This window comes from Protomyctophum parallelum, assembly GCF_964188405.1.
Source record: "Protomyctophum parallelum genome assembly, chromosome: 12".
Taxonomy (NCBI): domain Eukaryota; kingdom Metazoa; phylum Chordata; class Actinopteri; order Myctophiformes; family Myctophidae; genus Protomyctophum; species Protomyctophum parallelum.
The window spans coordinates 32,116,004-32,134,923 of NC_139712.1; the positions used below are offsets into that span (position 1 = coordinate 32,116,004).

The 18,920-nt window shown below is 42.8% G+C and overlaps 1 protein-coding gene across 1 annotated transcript in view; it reads left to right on the forward strand.

Moving 5' to 3' along the window:
- The window catches only part of LOC310867642 (sodium/hydrogen exchanger 9-like), a gene marked incomplete at both ends in the record, with an annotated part of 49,790 nt that extends 33,228 nt beyond the window's left edge, over positions 1-16,562 (forward strand). The window contains 5 exons of the mRNA XM_083777760.1: positions 779-867; positions 5,392-5,505; positions 9,330-9,441; positions 11,262-11,421; positions 16,478-16,562. Coding sequence (XP_083633886.1) covers positions 779-867; positions 5,392-5,505; positions 9,330-9,441; positions 11,262-11,421; positions 16,478-16,562 — 560 coding nt within the window. The remainder of the gene's footprint in view (positions 1-778; positions 868-5,391; positions 5,506-9,329; positions 9,442-11,261; positions 11,422-16,477) is intronic.
- Positions 16,563-18,920: the final 2,358 nt, after the last annotated feature.

Below are 18,920 nucleotides of genomic sequence, written 5' to 3' on the forward strand. Positions count from 1 at the left end.
AATTACAATTTCTGCAAGTCTGTTTGTTTCAACCTTGCAAAAGTTGAGCGAACTGAGCTGTCCCTTGCTTCCTTTTGAGCTCCAGAATCTTCTGGCATACTATTAGTGGCTCACACAGAATCCAATCAAAACTTATTTTTCTACAGTAATGCCTGTGTTCTGAACATGAGAACAAAATTATGTCAGAGTCACACACACACACACACACACACAAAGGGCTGCAAAACATAACAAGGTTACAGTAACCTTCTCGGCCACGCTAACCTGGGAGACAGATTATTATTAAGGATTTCGGTACCATCTTTGAGGTAGTCAATAACCTCTCACTTCCTCTGGAAGACGGAGTGGGTGTCATGACACTTGTTCAAGTGCTCCTCCAGCACACACACACACACACACACACACACGCAGTATGTGCACACAGGCAAACACATTTCGTATGCAGTCCCATTGTATAACGTGTACGTGTGAGAGCTCTGCTCACAATGCACTAATCAACATAATATTGAGCACTCTGTTCTCTATACAGCACTCCTATGCCCTTGTTCCTCTATACCAGTTTTCATATCAAGGTCCATTATTTATTCTGCATTTGAGCCACGGACCACCATGTGATGAGATTTAGCCTCTCAGACCCAAAAACGTGTCCATTTAGCTGGAGACATTCATGGACCACTGGCTGAAAACCACCGCTCTATACTGTATACTCCCCCTGCTCATCGTGACACTGACATTAATTATTATGTGTGTTGTGGTACTTTATGTCCCATGATGGCAGGCATTGTGGCGGTGCTGTTTTGCGGGCTGGGCCAGGCCCGGTACACTCTCTGCAACCTGTCCTCGGAGGCCAAGACCAGAATCAAGCAGGTAGACTTCTTTCTTTCTTTCTCACCTTTATTTATACTCGTAATACAGTTGAGGCCTAGCACGGCCTAGCCTAGCCTAGCACGAGCCCAGGCATTGTTCCTTTCCTTGAGCAGAGGCGGAGATGATATTGTTAGTTACGAGAGTGACAGCGGTAACTGTACTGTGATTGGATCGAAAGCCGGACTGATTTAGTTTTAAAACAGAGAAATTGGAAAGAAATATTTTTAACTGGGAGTTTATGAGTGTTTCCAGGATTTTAGCAAGACACAGTAGTTTTGAGATAGGTCTATAATTATCTAAATCTTGCTTGTCACCTCCCTTGTGCAATGGTGTTATGTGCTCTTTTCCAAATATGAGGGAAACAGCTTGATGGAATTGAAAGAAAATGTGAGTGATCTGCTCTACAATAAGAGGTGCTGCTAATTTGAAGAAATACGGGTCTAAATAGTCCTCCCCAGTTGAGCTCTTTTGGTTTATGTTTAATAGTGCTTCTAGGACAACAGTGGCTGCAGGGAGAATTGACCAGTTGAGCTATTTGTAGGAACATGGATGGCAGCCTCGAGTGCAGGTCCTCTGTATGTATGGGTGAATAGGTGACCAGCTTCTGAAAAGTGTGTATTAAAAGATGTACATATTTCCATGGGGTCTGAGATTGAACGGTTGTTACAGATAATTTGTGTAGGTAGGGCAGCAGTGCTGGTGTTCTGAAGATAATTCACTGCCTTCCAAAATGTGCCTGCATTTCCCTGGGAAGAGGTAATTAACTGAAAATGATAGTCTGATATGGTTTGGGGATGAAGTGCATGAAGTGCATATGTTCCTAATGCAACGGAAGCATTATCACCGGAGCAGGATCACCGGAGTGCCTAGCACGAGCCCAGGCATTATTCCTTTCCCTGAGCAGAGCTGCTAGCTCAGGATAGAACCATGGGTTCTTTATTGGAGCATGAGCGTTAACTTACCTAGAGGAGAAGCTTAATTACCACTGTATACAATTACAAACTGGCTTTTATTCTCTAATTGCTCAGTTCAAATGGCTTTTGTGTGTGTGTGTGTGTGTGTGTGTGTGTGTGTGTGTGTGTGTGTGTGTGTGTGTGTGTGTGTGTGTGTGTGTGTGTGTGTGTGTGTGTGTGTGTGTGTGTGTGTGTGTGTGTGTGTGTGTGTGTGTGTGTGTGTGTGTGTGTGTGTGTGTTTGTGTGTGTGTGTGCGCGCGCGCGGCTTATCTGTTAAAGGGTCTTTCATTGTTACAACTGGTTACACAAGTACATTAGGGTAAATTATTTTGTTCTGGTTCCTGTGTTTCTTTTGTGTGCATAATCATGAATGACCATTAGCACTGGAGACGTCCAGTGGGAGGCCTAGACTCCATCTCGCTGTCTGCCAGTGTGCACACAGGCAGTTCAACAGAGCGTCTTATGATACCAACCAGCTACACTCATCTACACATTGTCGGTGCCACAGTGCAGGTCAAAAGGAAATGACAGCTCGATCAAAGCGTTTGCTTTTAATTTAAAGTGTGGTATCCTGTTTGTTTGATCAAATGCTTATATCTACATTTTTACAGCATATACATGCAGCCGCACCTCAAAGACAAAGTCAAGTGGATTTAGTTGGAGCCGACACTAGTGTAATAGAAAGCAAGAGCAGAGGGTAATATATTTCATTGCCTTGTCCTTGAGGAGAAAGTGGGCAATTATTCAAGTGAATGGGTCTTTATCTAGCTATTTTGTAGAGTCAATATAGTATGTATTTGGTCAGACTACCTAAAAAGAAGTAAAGCAGAAATGTTAATTATCTTTCAATACACATTATATTTAGCTTGTCCTTTATAGCTAGAGTCATCAGTGTAAGTATAGGACCAATCTGTTTACGATGCCTGGTAGGCCAGGTAGGCAGTATAGGTTGTGATAAGAAAATAATGGTTATCACTACGAAGTACTTTTTAATTAATGAATCCACGTGACGGGCATACACGGACGTTGCACGTGTATCGGCGTCAAGCCTTCCTCAGCATGTATAGGAGGAATGGTATAATGGTTGTGGGCTATGGCCTATCCTATCATCACCACTGAACCAGAAAGAGTGACATTGTCCCTTTCAACTGAGATGAGATTCAATGTATTGTCAATGTACAGTACAGCAAAAGGTATTTTATTTTCACATCTCACCAGTGCAAACATGTCAGTAAAAAGTGAAAGTGCAGGTCAGTAAGTAAATGCAGTAAGAGCAGTAGACATTAAATAAATAAATGGATATTATAAGGTGATATTAATAAAGAATAGACATTCAATATTGTCAGATCCATATTGCACATACAGTAGTAGTCCTTATTGCACGCAGCCCATAGTGCACAGAAGTGCTAGACTAAGGTCCAGTGACCATATTGCACAAGTCCACAAGGATGTAAGTGTACAGAGATACAACAGGGAAGGTGGGTGGGTAGGGGGAGGGGGGCTGTCACTGAGGGGGGTGAGGAGTGGATGAGGAAGGTAGATGACAGTGGATGGGAAGAGGCTCTTCCTGAGTCTGCTGGATTGGAACCAATGTTCCTGTATCGTCTCCCAGAGGGGAGGAGGGTAAACAGACCGTGGTTGGGGTGAGAGGGGTCTTTGATAATGTTATGAGCCTTCCTCAGGCACCGACTGTCGTAGATGGTCTTAATGACAGGGAGAGATGTTCCAGTGTTCACCACCCTCTGCAGTATACCTTCAGAGGCTGTACAGTTTCCATACCAGACCGTGATATATATAGTATGTGAGGATGCTCTCAATGGCACAACGGTAGAAGTTCCCCAGTATCTGAGGAGATAGATGGACTTAACTCAGTCTCTTCAAAAAGAAGAGACGCTGGTGAGCCTTCTTGACCAGAGACGAGGTGTTGAGGGTCCAGGAGAGCTCCTCAGATATATGGACACCCAGGAATTTAAAGCTGGAGACCCGTTCGACCTCCGCTCCATTGATGTGGATGGGTTGTTGGGTTGTCGGCGCACCACGGCGCCAGGTGCTGGATCTCCTCCCTGTAGGCCGACTCACCGTTGTCCTTGATGAGGCCCACCACCGCTGTGTCGTCTGCAAACTTAATGATGGTGTTGGTGCCATGCAGTATCTTCGCTATGGTGAAGAGAGAGTAGAGAAGGGGGCTCAGCACACAGCCTTGTGGGACACCAGTGCTCAGGGTTAGGGTGGAGGAGGTGAGGTTGCCTATCCTTAACAGACTGGGGCCTGTTAGTAATGAAGTCGAGGATCCACTTGCCTCATCTCGCCCCCAAAAGGAAGAAACTGTTAGCTCTCTGTTCAAACTCCACTTGACAGGTCTTAGCCTGTCGGCTTTTAATTGTGATCTACTTTAATGTAACTACTTAAAAAACAAACAAATTAAAAACTTAACTGAAGAGACTGTGGAAAACACTCCTTAGGCTAAATGCAGGTCAGGTATGTCCTTGAGCTACACTCGTTGGCAGAGACACTGCTGCAAAGGGACATAAATCACATCAGCGCTGGAGGTGCAGTGTTTTATTAAAATATAAACCTATTTTTAACATTCCAATTGAACAGCCAGTCCCTAGTCCTTCAGTGTGGTTTCCTATAATGGTAAGACCGCATTTGGCCTGATGACCCAAAGCCTAATATTTAATCCCTAGCATTACACTTGCCCACCTTTATTACTATTATAAGCCCAAAACATTGTCACGCTACAGGTGACAGGTGTTGCTTAATTCATATCAACCGGCTTAATTGGGAATGGTTAGCATTTTGCTAAGTGATAGATTTTACAATTGAATTGATTTAAATGTATATCATCTATGGGAAAATGTAACGACTCCCATTCAAGTATTTTTGGGCTACAGTTACTCACACTTGGTAGAGAGGTTCACAGCTCAATGTCCTATGCAAGAAAAAGTCCAGTTTTCCTTGTGATCAATACCGGTATGTAAATAGTTTCTTATTTTAAGGAACATGTGTAAGCACAGGTGCACCACAGGCAAGGCTGTGTCCTGTCATCAGGATCGTTTACCATACTAATTAGATGCAGGAGATATCGTTATCTACTTAAGTATGCTGATGGCATGGCCTCATTTGGGTTACTCGGTATCACATTTTAACCATACATTACTTGTTACAACAGTGCTCTTATGTCACAAATGCTTGTAAACCTAAAGAGTTGGTTATTTGTACAGTAGTAATGACATTCCATTCCACATTCTTAGTGGATGATAAATATTTAGGCACTCTTGTAAACAGCATATAAACTAACTATGAATACATTTTCAAGTTTATACAACACCTCTTTTGAGAGAGCTGAATAGCCTTTCTGTAAGCAGACAGCTGGTGTACAAAATAAATTTAATAGATGATAAGAATACAAGTAGATCAAGGATTGTGAACATGGCTGGGGAGATCATAGACAAGGCACATCAGAGACAGTTGACATATGTGCTCTAACATGCAGACAGACCTGCAAATCCTGGCGGACCCAGGAATATTTGTATGACCTTTTGATTTGACGTTTTTTTTTCATCAACAGCTCCTTGAATTCTCAAAGTTCCTGGGAGAAATCTTTATCTTCAGCTACATGGGATACATCTTGTTGGCGTTTCAACACCATGTGTTCAAAACCCTCTTCATATGCGGGGCATTTGTATCCTTTTCTCATATCTGAAATTAACTTGAAAGACTTCTCTTCTCTTCTCTTCTCTTCTCTTCTCTTCTCTTCTCTTCTCTTCTCTTCTCTTCTCTTCTCTTCTCTTCTCTTCTCTTCTCTTCTCTTCTCTTCTCTTCTCTTCTCTTCTCTTCTCTTCTCTTCTCTTCTCTTCTCTTCTCTTCTCTTCTCACCCACCAAATGTCCCAGATGGGGGACATTCAATTATTTGGTGTAACTGCAATCTAAATCTAATATGTTTTGGATATAATAGTTATCCAGGTAGCTTCTGTAGTAATAATTAACTAGCCCTTTTAGGAAAACTTTCAAAACTGAACTGCATTTAAGTTAGATTTTGCAAGCTCAGCACATTCCTCTCCATCCATGTATTCAGTCCCCTGCAATCTCCATCTCTACAGATGAAGTTACAGATGAAGTTGTATTGGAGAAATGGGTATTTAATTTACCATGCTTGTGTTTTCTCCAGCAGAGCTCCTCGCTACGAATTTGTTTACCTGTTTGAATTGAGTCAGAGCTACATTAATGCGTAGTAGAATTAGTTAACATCCCTGTCACAGTTGATGATTAAGCCTTGTTTCGTTTTAGAAACTCAGTCTGAAGAGCTATACCTGATGCACTTCAAAGTCTCCCTGCTGCCTCTATCGAACTTCTGTCAGATACATTTCCTTTAACCGGTATACTTCAAAGGGGGACATTTACTAGTGGGTAGCAATTCTTTGCTATAACTCCTTGCTTCACACACTTCACCTTGATTTCACCCAGTGCTTCACGTTTCAAACCAGACACATTCTGGTCACAAGTCAGCTTTAATAATCTGTAGACTACACGGTTTCACTGTGTGTGTGCACCACCTTTATTAAAGCCATACAGTATAGTGGTTCTAACATTCCTTTCGTAGCTGCTGTCAGATCAGAGATCAGTCAGTGGACAGTAATGGACTACTGGCTACCCACGGTACCATTGTCCTTGCCTCAGAGCTGACATGACCACAGTCTACACCCGGGCATAGACTCGAGTGGCACCACTCCAAGGAGCCTTTCTTTCACAGGCCAGTGCCCAGATGGTCAGCAATTATTATTACAATCCATCTTCCACCAGAGGGCCAATGAAGCCATGGCAGAGAAAAGAGTTGACCGAGCGTATTCTTTTTCCTCGGCTGCTATGTTTGCTGTGAAGGGCTGCCAAGAAGGCAAATGTTTGAGTTGAACGCAGAGCCTGTTTAGCTTTGTGCTCATTGTGCTCCCACAACAAAAGCTCAGTGAAAGAAAAAACGCTCTGGCTAGCCCACTGTTGGAAGTGGACTGGGCTGTACATACACAGATGAATGGAGCTTAGAGTCTTCTCGTGCCGATTGTCTATAAAAATGAGATAACCCCAGTTACCCCAACAATTTAATCCTGTTAATCGCTCTTTGGTTATGCGGTAGATTGTAATCGCTCTAGCTTTCCCCTCACCAATGACATTGGGGATGTGTTTTTGAGGAATGAGGCTGAGATGAAAGTGCTTAATTACATCCATTCAAATAGCTCTGGGGTCTTCAATAATCACAAATGAGTGTTTTTTTGGGAGCCGGATATTGCTTTTGAAAATCCATACTCTGCTTTAATATTGACTGCAGGGTGCAAGGGAGCTCTGTTTTAGTAATAGCCCTGTCAGACACAGGTCCCCTGTCGTAGATATGGGCCCTTATATTGTTCCGGACATCCACTTGTAAGTTTACTGCTGAATGGGCAAAATCCATGGGGCATTTTACTCCCATCCCTTGTATAGATTAGGTAGTATAAGTTGTCGAGTGCCACATCCAGTGTACACACACACTCATGTATCTAAATTGTAATTGAATGAAGGAGATGGTCACTTTTAAGTAATTAGTGGTTATTATAAAAGATTACTCTTTTATTGCTTCAGTCGTCATCGTCAAATCAATTTCTGTAGGGCTACTGTACTTTTAGCTTTATAAGTATCAAATGTCCCCCAAATCCACCAGAATACATCTACGTCTACCAATCTGGGAAACCATCTGCAAAAGAAAAGGAGAAAAATGTTTTCCTTTGATTTTTCTTCTTCCGCCCAATTCTCTGTATAGAGACCGGATGTCGGCCCGTTCACTCTTCTTTAGCCCTCCTCTTCCGGTGGTGCGCCTTTGTTTTCATTCCTTGTAGTGGGAGTTGCTGAGAGATTCAGCTGCGGAGCTCTTAATCTGTCTTGAGATATTACTATGACTTATATAGAAATAATATATAGCATATAGAGCCCATCACATAATATTAGCCCATTTTGGGCGGGAACCCCTTTTGGTGTTAGCATTATGCTTTAGCTATTGAAAAATAGCAGATCTACAAGCTCATAGCGCGCCACCGAGTGGCACGCTATGAGCTTGTAGATCTGCTAAATAAAATAATCGAAGAACGACTGACATAGAAAAATAGCTTTTTCAGAAAACTGTCAGGATGTTGAAGACATGTCAAAATGGGTTAGAGCCCATCACTATATGAATCAAATCTACCCATAAACAAACGTAATACACCCATAGAAGGTCATATATGGAGATCTGTTCGTCCAGAGCCACAGATCTGACCGCTATGCTCATATACGGTCATAGGAGTGACCAGATACCATATTGTGGGAACAAAAGGGACAATTGATTGATTGATTGATTGAATATTTTATTAGGCAACATAAATGCAAACAGCACAATGTACAGTCAGGCATCTTTGTTCAAAAAAGGATCTCACCGAAGAAAGACCTTGCGGCCTTTTTTCCATTCGGGTCCTATCCACTCGCACATGACATGAATAATAAGTTAACACAGTAACAGTAAGTGATATAACGATAATAATTTAAAGCAACATATACATTTCCTCTAAACATGAAATATACAGTATGCACAGGTTGGGGACGAAGGTTAATCGGAAGGGGGTTATTCGCACAAAGAGGCTGGGGCGATCACCTCCTCTCCCTTTGACCTGCTGACAGGTGAATTTTTAGGCCTGTCTTGAAGGAAGCCAGTGATGGGGGGAGGGCATTCCACACCTGGGTAGCAGTGCTTTGGAAGGTGAATTTGCCCATATTAGTTTTATAAATGGGTGGCACCAGATCGTTGTTCACGCTCCCTCTAGTTTTATGGCTGTGGGTGTTGCTCACTTTTTTTAAAGTAATTAGACAAGTAAGTGGGTACTGAGGGCATGGAGGGTAAAGTTGCATTTACAATTTTGAAAGTTAGGCCCATCTTCAATTGCTTGACTCGTTGTCCGGCCACATGGAGTCGAAGAAGGTCTCGTAGGTAGACAGACAGATACAGAAATCTCCATATATGGGCACAAAAGGGATACAACAGGTACTCTGACAAGGCCCCCTGCAGTCACCATGACTCCAATCTGGGAATCCATCTCCCCAAAAAGAACGAAAACGGTGGTACCGATATACCGGTATCCTCTTGTGCACCTTCACTGCTGTACAGGACACTTGGCATTCTGTTCCATCCCATGTGAGACATCAAAGTATGTGGCAGGGGCCAGAAACAGCTGTGAGAGGCCGATTGGCTTCATGTCTTGGCACGGTGCCATGTGGCCGCGTTCACATTCTAAACGGAGTATATGCAGAGCAGAGACCTGTGTGTGTATCTCTGCGTGACTGTGTATACTGTACTGTATGTCTCTTTATGTTTGCGTATGCATGCCGGTGAATGCCCATGTGCGTATTCATGTGTGTGCATGCCCATATGCTTTGCTTGCATACGGTACACATGTCATAATGAATTAATGATTGGTTATTGTCCTCAACCCGCACATGCATGCACACAGCTCTCCATCTGCATATCAAGAGCGTGCAACATCTACCCGTTGTCTTGGCTTCTGAATTCGTGCCGTACCACCAAGATACCTCACAACTTCCAGCACTTCATGATGTTTGCAGGTAATGCATGCTGAAGTACTATAAAATGTGCACACGAAACATTGTGATTTTCCATTAACACTTACAGTATGGATTATGTTGTTGCTTGTTGCCTTGTTATTACCATGTGGCTAGTAACTCGGAAATTAACGTATTTTCCCCTATTTATCTAATGAAAGCTCTTTAATTATGTAATTCTCTTCACTGCCTGCAGCTAATGGCATTAGTGAGAATGCTTAGAATGGGTCCCCTAAGTAAGTGTGTGTGGGTGCGTGTGTGTGCACGTGCGTGCGTGCGTGACGTGCATGTTGCCACCTACATCCAGCCTCCCTGAAGCATTAGTGTTATCACAACCTGCACTGTCTTGTCAATGGGACTATTCTTATCTGTAATGCAGGAATCCAAAGTGTGTTCCTTCACCCCAAACTTAATTTTTTTCCCATTGGCATTTCTATTTGTCTGCTGAATTTCTTTGTGGCTGGGGAGCTTCTATTTTAACATCCCAGACTAACAGTTGAAACGGAGACTGGCTTGATGATGCAGGAGAAAATGAAGTGGAGTAGTACACTCAGCATGGCTCACTGCTACACTGACCCACTTTTCCCCCCTTATGTAAGACATGTTCTTTGTGAGAAGCCCTTGGTCTTCTGTTTTCCACAATATGCTTCTAATGGGCTTAAGTTTGTTTTGTGCGGTAACGGTGTTGTGCACCAAAAATGGCAGATCCACATGCTTGCAATGCGTCGCGAATCTCGCAATGCAAGTCACATTTTCAATGTGGGACACGGGAGTGTGAACTGAGCATAACTCTGACTTGATGGAAATACAGGATTTTTCTGTGAATTCTTTAGGCGATGTACGTAGTGCCAGGAGTCTACTGGTTGTTGTTTCTAGGCTTACTCTGATAACTTTCATTCATATGCAATGTTTGCAAGGCACCATGTATCAGTTGATTGTAGAAACAGAGTTCAGTTGTTGGTCTTATATCAAAGAGCCAGTTCATACATTTTTTATTTTGGAAAGATACAGTATATGGGTGCGGTCATGCTCAACACCTTAAACCCTTTATAAGTTGACTGGGCTCCCCCAAGTCTCTGTACGTGGCCTGGTTTTGTCTCTTTTCTCTCTAGCTCTTTGCTGGAAATGGCCGTCTACGAGCTCACAACTTGTTGCATTGCGACACGTTGTGAGCTTGTAGATCGGCTATTTTAAAATAGTCAAAGTATATGGCTTGAGTAGTGGAATTCTATTTTTTCCACGGACAAGAGCAGACAAGAATATTACCATAAACACAAAGAGATGGCCAAGGGACCTCTGGGGTTCCTTGAAGGTGGTCTCTGAGAGGTATGGGGGTCCTTAAAGGTATATTCAGTGATTTCACTCAAAAAACCTTAGGTTTCGTTTTTGGCTGTGGGACCCAGCCTTTCGTCCAATCAGGATAGAGAGTCAAAAACGAAACCTAAGGTTTTTTGACCCCCAGGGGTTAACTGGGGACAGGGAGGAACTCCTTATATGGCCAGCACACTCTATAGTAGGGAGGATTATAACAACAAAACAAAAAAATAAGTGATATTTGAATTAAGTGAAATCACTGAATATACCTTTAAAGTCTGTACTAGTGGACTCCTAATGTGCCATAGTGTCATAGTAAATCAGTGTCCTACACATTATGAAGAAAACCTGGCAACTGACATCCAGTAGTTGAGTCTTATGATCAAAATAAAAATGTCTAAACAAAATAAAATCTAACTTTTGCCACAGACAAGGACAGTGTGCCACATTTGGACACATGTGTGCGTGTACGGACATTGGTGACCACTGCCTCTCTCCCTTTATCCCAGGTCTGAGGGGCGCTGTGGCGTTTGCCCTGGCTCTCAGAGCCAACGACACACCCACCGAGGTACGGCGCTCCTTCCTCAGCACCACGCTGCTGGTGGTCTGCGTCACCGTGTTGCTGCTGGGCACCGCCACCATGCCCATGCTGCGCTGGCTGGACATCAGGTTAGTGTCACTGTGTGAGGACGGCCGGTCTGCCATGCGGAAGCCACTGCGTCTCGTGCACAATTTATACTCCCACCGATGGTGGTGAAAATACATGACCATGGTAGGGGTGGGACAATATGGATCTTGGTAGGATTATAGTGAGAGAAATGATCAGGGTTGATGATCAACGATTATTACACGTACATTTATTCAATAAAACTATGTATGTATGAAATCACATGAATGAAATTAGAGGAAGTGCAGTCTTTTGAAGACAAAAAAGCTACATCTTTGTACTGTAGGCTAGGACCTCTCTCTGCAAGTGATGGACTGAGGAACAGTTTAATTTCTCATTCTAGATTAGAAGTTAGTCTATTAAGATAATTACTATTCAGATCATCATAGCAGCTTTCACTCTCTCCACTGTTATCTCCCCACCTACAACTAGTCAGTTTCTGCACTAATTACTAAATCTAATCTAGCAACAAAAACAAAAAACGAATCTTTTCAAAAAGGTGTTGGCAGCCCATTTTGGATGAATGAATTTTCCATGAAAATGTTTGAAGACCACTGGTCTAGACTCAGGAGTCCTTAATGTGTCTTTAATGAAATGCTTCTAATGGAGTAACTATCCAGCATGGAGTTTTCCTTTATCGCTGGATATGAGAACAGTACATCCACCCTGATCAGCCTTCTCCTCACAAACTCTTTGATCTCTGAGCGCACTCTGCTTTGTCCTCCATTATTGATTTCTCAACTGGGTGCAGAGGGCTAAGCAGCGCCACAGGTCCTGCCTGGGCCTGTGTTACAAAAAAGATAAGGGTATAAAACACACGCCTATGTACTTTATACAGACGAAGTACACACACACACTGAATAGCCATGGCATCAGACAGGGCCACAGGACGTACCGGGCATATTCCCGGTGGGCCGCGACCGTAGGGGGCCGCTCAAGTTATGATATGATATATATAGTATATATATATATATATCATTTGTTTTGACAGGCAGGCAGGCCAATAGGCGGCAGGCCACCGGGAAAGGTCCCGGTGGTCCCGTGGACCAGTCCGGGCCTGCTGCCATTCTGCCAGTGCCATCATGATAATTTCTTTTTTAAATATATGTTTATTGGTAATAGGTTTCAACAATTTAGTACTGTTTGAACATACCATTTTTTTTCTCCCTCACCCCATCCCTCCCCCCAGTTATCGTCATCATCAAAACAATATAAAAAATAACATTAATAATTTTGTACAGACATACAAAAACAAACATACATACAGACATATGATATAAACAGTAGGATACAAAAAATTTAATTTAAGCACAGATAACAAAAACAATATAAATAACAAAAAATTAAATAAAATAAAACAAAATAAGTACAATTATGAGTTGGGTTATTCGAGTTCAAGAAATAGTCAGTCACAAGTTATGTTGGAAAAGATTGTGTTCGGAACGTTGTCATATATCACCCTCTATACACATCATGATAATTTCACTGTACCTGTATCAGTGAGTGACAAATAGACCCTCTTCTATCTTGAATCCTTTTGCCAGCATCATTCTTGTGAGAGCAACAAAGGGTTGTGTAGTTGTCTGTATGTTGTTCTGTAAAAGTGGTGGTATTAGGGCTTGTTTGTTTGTGTGCCTTGACGGAGCGGGCGGTAGAGTTTCTACTATCTGCACTCTGGTTGTGGTGGGCCGGTCTGGGCCAAATTTGTGCGAAAATGAAAATGTCCCAGTCCAGCCCTGGCATCAGAACACACAGAGTGGAGTATTACTATTATAAACTATTATTTATTTAGAGTGGGTTGTGCTCACTGTAATTCCAGGACAGTGGGTGAGAATGATTAGGGAGTGCAGAAGAGGCGTTAATGATGTAGTGCAATAATTACTGTACTGTATTATTAAAGGCTAATCTGTGGCACAGAGTGTATTTTGTTATAATTGACACCAGCAGTCCTTCCAGACGACGCCTTCTGATTCTCTTGTCTAGTGCCTCTCTGTGGCATGCACTCGTGTGTGTGTGTGTGTGTGTGTGTGTGTGTGTGTGTGTGTGTGTGTGTGTGTGTGTGTGTGTGTGTGTGTGTGTGTGTCAGTGGTGCAACAGAGAACCAAGATATAGCAGGAGCAGCAAGCAGTGATGTTTAATGCCTGCATGTTGGTTTCGGTCCTTGCTTATAAATTAATCTTGTATGATGCAAAATGTCATGGAACAGATAAATGCAGCAGTGGTGAGAGATGGATTCAAAAGCAGTGAAATAAGGAGTTCAGTTTACCTCTGCAAATTTAACCAGAACAGTTATTATAAAGTCAATGCCCCCCCCAATTGTTTTGAATTCAGGGTCAAATACAGACCCACCCAGGTGCTGTAATTATTTTATTCTCAATCTGCTGGAACTGCCCTATTGACTGTGAAAATTGCAGTGACTGTGCTGACTCATTCAACATTTAGTTTGAGCCTAGCAGTTTCTTTGTTGTGAATACATCATTTGTGCAGGGCCCTAACATTGAGTCCATCCACAATATAAATTAATATAGATTTTCACTCTCTTATAGACGGACTGAACTGTCTTAAAAGATCATAATAAGGGGTGCCCGCTAGCCAAGTGGTCCAGGCGCCTATTGGCAAATTTGCCTGACAGCGTGTCGCATGTTCCAGTCCTGTTCATGACGACCTTTGCTGCATGTATCTCCCCTTCTCTCTCTCCCTCTTTCCTGTCCATCTTCACTTGATACTATCAATAAAGACAGAAAAGCCATAAACAAATCTTTAAAAAAAAAAAGATCACCAGTAAGACGCCTTAAAGGCGAGAAGCGACCGCAGGGCTGAGACACTACCGGAATAATGTCACTTCATTATGTCAGCACTACAGCGGATTGGACAGACGGTGAAATCTCTACCGAAGTCCTGATGTCACTCGCTCATCCCCTGGTCCAGGGCCGTAGAAGTTACCCTGTCTCTGTGTCGTCACAACAGTCAGTCAGTGATATTTGATAGCGTCTGTTTATAGCAAAAATATATATAATTCGACGGCAGTAACATTAGCGTTTTCTCTCAGTCAGTTGATTCTTGATTCAAACCACCGCCATCATTTGTTTATTTTTGGAACCCAGTTCTTATTTGACGCAATATGAAAAAGTTGCTCTCCTGTCACTTTGGGGGATGCCTCTGTGGTATATTTTATAACCATACACTAACTACAACTTAGACAAAATAGACAAAAGAGGACGAAGAGTATTCGGCATCAAAGCCTCAGACGATCGGATGAAGAAACACGCAGGCAGAGATGAGCTGGAGTGTAGCATTGTATTTATTGCAGAGTCAGACCAAGAACACAGCAGAGCTTCCCGCGGCACATGAGCTGAGCCGCGGAGCACAGGGCCGCCTGACCACCTCGGTCAGCCTCCCACACAAGACTCCCCTAACATTGCAAAAACAGCTGATTATATGCAGTCTCACATCAAACATTGGGGTCTCTGGGAGGGTTTGAAACTTTACATACAAATGGCATTGAGATGCATACAGAGTGACGTCTGAGATTTAATCAATTGACCTCTTGGTTGAAACAATAGCATGCTAACAAAAGGCATGTAAAACAGGCCAACGACACCTTGACTTTGGATATCAAAGACAGGCCTCTGAGACTAACTGTCACAATGCAGAGTAGGCTACTCGACTGTGGCTGCTTTCAGACAGACATACAGACAATTTACTTTATCCCAGACATGTAGTTTGATTATAATATGATTATAGTTATAGAATTATTGTCCAGATACGACACCTCCGTACAAATAAACTTCTCAAGATAAACATTTCTCTGCACTTTCGCACAAAATACAGAAATACAACAGTATAAGTACAACTAAAGCATGAAAACTTACAAGCCAAGGCTCTTCAAAGCACATGGCAAGAGTAACCATAGAGAGTAACGGGCAAGCATTTACAGGTAGCAGCGTGACAGAAGCAGCGTTACAGGAAAGCGTGACTGCTTCTGCGTTCAGAGCGTGTGCCGGAAGCATTACAGGCTTGAGCTTGACAGGCTTCCTGCACATTTTCATAGTAAATGCGATTTGCGGTTGTAATAATAAGAATATATTACCATAACTATTAAGTAAACGTGTGTGTGTGTGTGTGTGTGTGTGTGTGTGTGTGTGTGTGTGTGTGTGTGTGTGTGTGTGTGTGTGTGTGTGCGTGCATTTATATAGCGCCTTTATCCAAGGCGCTTTACATAGATTGTGCATTACGGCGGAAACCATGCAAGGCACCAACCTGCACATCAGGAGCAATTGGGTGTTCAGAGTCTTGCTCAAGGACACTTCGACACTAACTCTGGGGGAGCCCGGGTTCGAACTGGCAACCTTGCCGTTACCATCTAGCCACTCTAGCTGTTATGCAGAGAATACGGCAGTGGCCCTGAGCCACTGAACCGCCCCTTTTCATGAAAATCCGCTTTAAAATGTGTGTGTGTGTGTGTGTGTGTGTGTGTGTGTGTGTGTGTGTGTGTGTGTGTGTGTGTGTGTGTGTGTGTGTGTGTGTGTGTGTGTGTGTGTGTGTGTGTGTGTGTGTGTGTGTGTGTGTGTGTGTGTGTGTGTGTGTGTGTGTGTGTGTGTGTGTACTACTATGTATATGTATATATATAGAGAGTATACAACAAGGGCATGTCTGGGAATATGTGTGCTTTTGAATTTGTATTCTCTGCATAATGCACTCGGTTGTGCCAGTGTGTGCATCCCCACATCCCCATAACGACACTGTCTTTGTTCCATCGCAGTTCCATCTCTGGAACACACACACACATACACACATCGCAGTACAGTAGCCGCTAGCCCAGAGGCTCTGTGGAGAATCTGGGAGAACAGCTCTGCTCTGCTTTCTTGCTTCACTTCAGGTTTCCCATACAGTAGCTCGCAGCTCTCCCACTCGTCGCCTTCACTCTTGTATTCCCCTCTTCTCGTCTTTTCCCCTTACCGTGACGCATGTTAGTGAAGAGGGACAGGTAGCAACAGCGGGAGCGTTCATCTCGGTGAATAATACATTATGCGTCTCTTTTTCACTCTTTACCTTCAGAAAATTCTACTTCCATTCCATCTCTGAAATGGCTTTGCCTTTGCAGAGGAGAGCCTTTGAAAGCTTCACTTTGCTGTGTAATTAGTGTGACTAACACTTTTTTTCTTCTATATTTCTAAAGCAAACCAAATCTCCAGCAAGAGCGAGGTTGCTTTTTAAGATTTTTTTTTTTTTTTTTTTTTGCGGCTTACGCCTTTTATTGGTTTCTGAAGGGACAGACAGTAGGCTGACAGGAAACGGGAGAGAGATGGGGGGATGACATGCAGTAAAGGCCGTGTCGGGCTCGGGAGTCGAACCCGCGGCACACTGCGACTGGATTACCAGTCGGGTGCCCAGACGGTTACGCCACCGCCTGGGCAGCGAGGTTGCTTTTTGTTTGCATACATTATGTCAAATTTATTTCAATAAATGTATTGTTGAATACATTCCCGTTGACTTGAATGGGAATATGCAAAACCTCACATTCAATTAATTTAAAAAAAATCTCGGACATCGTTAGTGCTACAATTTCATCTGTTTTTAATATTGTTGGGGGACATTGTTGGAGTCAGTTTCATAAGTCAGAAAGTGCACACCAAGGTTGATGTGTCTGTCCGTGTCATGAGTGGGTGATGGGTGAGAGTCTAACAATGTACACAGAATATTAATGATGTATGGATGGATAGCAGGAATGGATGGTTGCGTGGGTGGAAGAACGAATGGACAAATGAATGCCTATGAAAATATTTCAAACCTACTGTAAAGCAAAGCTGGGCAAAGTACAGTGTTGTGGGCAGACAAAGTAAATATAGCTGCTACGGTTTTCACAGTGAGCTTGTGTTGTATGTGCAGTCCATTTGCAATTTATAATTTAGCCATGAAACTTTGGAACGGTCGGCCATTCTTCGCATATGTGCTGCTTCTCTTTTTCATCATTGCGTTGCCTCACTAGTTGCTTATTACTAGGCCCAAAATGGATCAATTCAAACTAGAATTGCAGACCATAAGAGCAATATTGATTTCATGATTAACACTTTATTTAGGCAACGTTTCGGTCAAATACCTTCTTCAGGCATCAGATTTTTCCCAAAACGTTGCCTAAATAAAGTGTTCGTATTGCAAGTGCAAACGGTGTGCAGGTCTTTGTGCACTTTTTCTGAATACATGCCCTGCCTACGCACCCGTCAGAGCATATCAGGTGTGCATAAAACTTTGTTGCATAAGGTTTAGAAGTCGTCCCACCAAGAAGAGGTGGAGACATAGACCGGGTACTATTTCAAAGGGAGGCTTACTGTAGTTCCCAAAGGGGTTGAATGATGAATTGTTATTGATTTGTTTAAAAAAAGGCAGTAAAGGCCGTCAGGATTGGGAGTCCTTTCACTGCCAAAACGGAACAAGCCATGTATCTGTGCTAGCAAAAGACTCGAGACTCGAGACTCGAGACTCGACTTGGACTCGAGTCCCGATTTTGATGACTTTAGACTTGCTTGATCAAATCAAAAATAGACTTGGACTTGCTTGGGACTTGAATGCCAAAGACTTGAGACTTGACTTGACTTGAGCCCTCTTGACTTGAACATTTTCAAGTCACTTAATACCTTACAGCAGTGGTCCTCAACAGGCGGATCACGGTCCACGACCGGACCGCGGCACATCTCTCTGCGGACCCTGGAGAAAAGGCCTGGGCCGTGGCTCAGTGGTCCAGGCACCTTGGCTGGTAATCCAGTCTGGCAGTGTGCCGCGGGTTCGACTCCCGATCCCGACAGGAAATGGGGAGAGAGATGGGGGAGTGACCCCCCATCTCTCTCCCCATTTCCTGTCAGCCTATACTGTCTATCCCTCCATAAAGAATATAAAATAATATATAATAAAATAAACAGAATAAAGAGAAGAAAAAAAGTCACCGCAACCGCGAGTTGAATTCTCCGTTGTATTCGATCAATGCCGAGAAACGCAATTAACACTCTTAATGTGTGTATTATGGGCCGGCATGTCATGATGACAATGTTGCGCTGACTGGCTCACATTCACACTTTCAGTTGAATGAAACAAAATTGGATTTTTGGAGGTGTGAATAATGAATATTTTGTCAAAGTGAAAGAGCTATACAAACCCGGTTTGTATACCTTGGTAATTGGTTGTTTCTAGGTGAGGGGCGCAGCAATTTTATTTGCGTGCGCAACTGCGCATGAGACTGGACCATGGTCTTGTTCAAAAAATATTTGTGGACCTTCAGCATTTCTAGTTGAGGACCCCTGCCTTACAGCAAGCCCACATAATGTTAAAATGTTTAAAAAGTGTAACGTTCTGGAGAAAAACATTGCTTGTTTTTGTCTTGTTTCTTTTTTTGGTCGGTTTGCTTATTTCTTTTTTTTTAATATAACTTTGTTTATTGGTTTTTTTCATAGAAGCATTATTGAAATACTGAGTTTGAAAAATAATAATTAACATTAACAGCTTCTCT